This window comes from Mus caroli, unplaced genomic scaffold (assembly GCF_900094665.2).
Source record: "Mus caroli unplaced genomic scaffold, CAROLI_EIJ_v1.1 scaffold_21299_1, whole genome shotgun sequence".
In the NCBI taxonomy this organism is placed as follows: domain Eukaryota; kingdom Metazoa; phylum Chordata; class Mammalia; order Rodentia; family Muridae; genus Mus; species Mus caroli.
In genome coordinates, this window is record NW_018391000.1 from 4,868 (window position 1) to 9,634 (window position 4,767).

Genomic DNA, 4,767 nt, shown 5'->3' on the forward strand with positions numbered 1-4,767 from the left:
GATTTCTGAGTTCGAGGCCAGCCTGGTCTACAGAGTGAGTTCCAGGACAGCCAGGGTGACACAGAGAAACCCTGTCTCGAAAAATCAAAAAAAAAAAAAAAGTGCAAAAATTAGTACATTCAAGAGACCAAGAAATTGTCCTATGTTTTGGTGGTATTAAAAGCTGGATTTCCACACCCCTGGCCAGGGCCTTCCACTTTTGGCATGGTAATCAGTGGGAGGAGGGCATATTTCCAACTTGCAATCTCCATTCTTTACATTCCTTTGTATGAATCTGTTTTTAGGGTTTGGATATTTTGATGTTAATTTTAAATATGCTAGAATTCTGCATTGCTGTGTCCATCTCTGCTTTTGGATGTAAAGCGTCCTGTTGTAACTCCAGTGAGGTGAGTAGCAGTTGTTGTTGGTGATGCTTAGTAAGTCTCTATTACTCTGTAATCAGTCACAAAAATCTACCAGTTTACAAGGAAACATCTTTGTATATTACCTTCTTCAATCAAGACCATCAACAGCTTAGTCTTGTCCCTTGCTCAGTCTTAAGAGACTGTGTGAGCAGAAAAACTGAGGTTCCCTCTGAGTTGCCTAAATTCATTAATAATAGACTTAAAATCAGACTAGGAGGGAAGCTCAAGGCCCCTTTTAGGACAGTTTGAGGGAGGGAAACCAAAACAACCAAAACAAAACAGGACAGACAAGCTGAAAATCTCATTATCTTCCAGGCAGAGGGAAAATGCAGAGAAAGACTTCAAAATCCCAGAAAGTCTGGGAAAACATATTTAGGAGTGCTAAGCCACCCCTCTGAGTTCAGAGGTCACCCACTTCCAGATCCTTGTGTTATAGAGCAATGCACTGTACCTGGGACTCATGTTAGAAATAGAGACAGTTGATCAAGGAAAGAAAAGCATTCCTAAAAATGGAAGTAGACTAGTGAGCTGTAGAAAGAGCCTGAAGAGCATCCAGCCACAGAATGAAGCACCTTTTATAGGACCATTAGAGACTTGGCATCTTTGTATCTGGTGCACTCACTGCCCGACAACCTCAGTCAGTATGTTGTCTTCTGTAGATGAAGCCCAGGTGAAGAAGAGCTTAGAGCCTTCTTTTGGGTACTGGTGTCTTTCACATTGTATATGGCCAACTTGCATATAGTGTGTTTTTTATCAAATCCAGCCCCATTCACTTGACTGTAATTCTTCCTTTCTAGTCCCTATTCTCCTGTCTAAACTTTGTTCATAATATTTATTGGGCTTTTATTTCTCAGAAACTTTCAGTTTAGGCACAGCTGGCCATTGTCTTAACCCAAGGGCTGCTGCAGATGCTCTTGAACAAGGAGGAAGAAGAAGGTCACATAGGGAGAAGACAGTCACATACATAGGAGAAGAAAATAGCCAGGAAGTAGATCAGATAAGGTCCTTCAAAGTTTATATAAGAAACTAATGTAACCTAGCAACAGCTCCCTAGAATTGAGGAATGCTGTTCCTGCTGTCCTCTAGTGTGTTAACCCACAAAAGCAGTGACCCATGCACATGTTTTGCTTAAGTATGTACATCTTCTGCATTCTACTACTGGCACATGCATCTTGATTGTGAAGGTCAGAATATATTTCCATGTGTCATGATGTGTCTGCCATTTTGGACCACTGTCCTGTGTGCAGAACTTCACTCAAGGCCACCATGTCAAGGTCTGGATGTGCAGCTGTCAACAGGAGCAAGCTAATTTGGAAGAATGCTACTGTCATTATCTGTGACAGTTTGGTTCAAATAAGTCATTTACATAGAAGACTGATGCTCTAAGATGTAGCTGCAATGACCAGCTACTGAGCTGCCACAGAAAGGGTAACCTAGGTTTGTAATACATCATGATCCTGAAGTGGCCCAGACACCACTCAGTGCGATGTTTGATTCAACTTAGTAGCCACAGTATAGACATTAATAAAAGTAACACTATAGAATATAGAAATGGAAACACTGAGTATACTGGGTGACTCAATGACATTGTGATTTATTCCACAGGTTCTTGTAGTGCTACCATCAAATCCTGCTGTGACTGTGATGGCACCCCCTATGACGCTTCAACCATTGCCACCATCAGAACACCAAGGGAAAAATGTTCCAGAAAATGTATATAAGAACCACCCAGAAGAAATAGTCTAATTTTCTTGTGTGTATGTGAATGTGTGTGTGTGTGTGTGTGTGTGTGTGTGTGTGCATTTCCCTGAAATTAACACTTCATTGCCCTGGCTTTTGGGGGGAATATCAGACATGCCATAACTTTGTAAATCAAACATCTACTAGTACAACAACACTTTAACATCCTCCATTGATTGTATGTACAAGGGGCAATGAATTAGCAAAGATATTTTGAAAGCAAAATGAAACAAACAAACAAGCCAGCAAACAAAATAAGACCTGTTAATAAAGTGAGGTCTTTTGCAAAGAGTAAAGAAAGGTGTTCACATTTCTTTGGGGCTTTTGCTAAATAAGTAGATTTAGCTGCTTTTGATCATGTACAAACACATGAATTATGTATATTATATTACTAATGATAGGAACCAATTTTTATCTCTGTGCATATTCATCATATAATAGCATACTCTATACTTTAATTGATATGGTAAAAATTATAATAAAGAGAAGTGACTGAAATCAGAATACCTGATCCTTAAATATACAAACACACACACATTTACATACATAGTGTATATCTCTGTATATACATAGTACATGTATGGTGTGCATATAGAGATTATAGAAGGTATATATACACATATGTGTACATATTACATATGACCTAAAAAATCACTTATAACTGTGGTTTGACGCTGTAATCTCCCCTAAGGCTCACATCTTTGAACAGTTGGTCCCAAGTAGTGCCATTATTTTGAAAGATTGCTGAATCTTTCAGATATGTGGCCTAACTTGTGAAACTAAGTCACTAAAGGTTGGCTTTGAAGGTGACACTGCCTTCCAGTTGAATGTTCACATTGACTTTCAAGTTAAAAGCAAAATCCAAAGTGTCTGTTTATTAGGCTAAATTTCCCCAAAAGACATAATTGCCAGTAAATTCTTAGATAAATTGATTCTAATATGTGATAATATTTATTATTCATTATAGAATAAGTCTGGATCCTGCATTAATTTGGCATAACATGGGTTAAAATGTTTGCATACTTCCAAGCAGCCAGCATACATCTGCAGGTATTGATGTGTTCCAGGAGCCAAATGTAACAAAACCATAAGCCTGATGTTATTTCTTTACTTATTATCCTAAGTTAACTTTTAATATAGTTATATCAAGACAGTTCTCAGAAAGAAAACATGAAAAACATAACAAATGGGATTGGAGAGACGGCTCAGCAGTTCAGAGCACTTGTTGCTCTTGGACAAAAACCTGGTTTCAGTTCCCAGCACCACTTTGTGGCTCACAGTAATCTTGACTCAGGTTCCAGGAGATCTAATACCCTCTTCTGACTTTTGCAGGCACAGTCCCACAAGCTGTGCACATACACACATCATACCAAAAAACACATAAAATGCAATAAGAACATGTAAAAATATAAAGAATATTACATAAGACAAAAGTGCGAAGCAATTGATTAAAGACAAAGACCAATAAGAAAATGATTGATTTGAAGCTGTTTCACAAGAAAAAACAAACACCAAACAAACCAAAGCAGACCAAACAACATTTTCCCTCATTGGAGTTACTTAAATACCCACCCATAGAGTCAGACCAGCCCACAGCAGTGCTTCCTGTTGGCCATGGGTCACACTCACAAAGATTTCAATGATTCTCTCAGTTCTGTTTCCTTCCATGCTGCTCTTTCTCTGTCCTTTGTGTGCTGTTGCTTCCTTGTTCTCATTACAGGAAGTGAGTTCTCAGCTACAGATGGGATGTCCCAGTCACTTATGAAAGTGCTTATGCTAAGCTCTCAACCCTTTGTTCTCTGAATCTGGTCACAGCACACAGCAGTGGCCAAGCTGCATCCACAGCTTCATCTTTCCTATTGCCCAATAAGCCACAGACATTATGAGCAAGACTGATGGTATTGTGAAATACTGCATTTTCCCCTCTCCATTTGAAGCATTTGTTTTCTTTTTTTTCCTTTTCTCATCAAGAAAATAGATTAGTAGAAAAGGTGAGTAGAGGAAAGAGGAAGGGAAGCATTTTTCCTACAGCTGCAAGGTTGCATTTCCTAAAAGTGTAAATAATTTATTCAGTTTTCTTATGTTGCCTGCACTGTTTCTCTGGAAGCATACTTGAGGAAAACACAATTCTGACTTCTCCAGAGGACATGCTGCTGAACCCATAAGCAAGGAGACTGTTTTCTGTCTCATGTAACACAGAAAGATGACAGGAGATATCACAGCATTATATGTGTCCCTACAGGGGTGCCTGTGGTTTTACTGTGGACAGGAATCACTGAGGATGCTGAGTTCTAGAGGATAAAGAGAGGGCTGGTTTAATTGGGAAATTTCACACATAAGCCAGAGAAGATACATCTCAAAAAATATTTCTGAGTAGTTCCAGAATCTACTCCTGTTTTCTTGTTTTGTATCACAATCTTATACTCATCCTTTTTGGAAAGTCATGATAAACATAAGTGAGCTTTTATTGTATGTATACAACCACACACACACACACACAAAACCTAAAACAAAAGGAAAAGGAGGAAGTATACCAAGAATTTAACCAAACTTAGATAATCTGGTAACATTCTGCTCTTAGTTCTTTTTAGAATCCTCAATAGCTATAATTGTGTATGGTATA

At 38.6% G+C, this 4,767-nt stretch overlaps 1 protein-coding gene across 1 annotated transcript in view; it reads left to right on the forward strand.

Moving 5' to 3' along the window:
* LOC110288941 (membrane-spanning 4-domains subfamily A member 4D-like) overlaps positions 1–2,673 on the forward strand; it is a 6,714-nt gene extending 4,041 nt beyond the window's left edge. Inside the window, exons 3-4 of the mRNA XM_021155173.2 lie at positions 285–386; positions 2,010–2,673. Of these exons, the coding sequence (XP_021010832.1) occupies positions 285–386; positions 2,010–2,150 (243 nt within the window). The 3' untranslated portion in view covers positions 2,151–2,673. The remainder of the gene's footprint in view (positions 1–284; positions 387–2,009) is intronic.
* Positions 2,674–4,767: the final 2,094 nt, after the last annotated feature.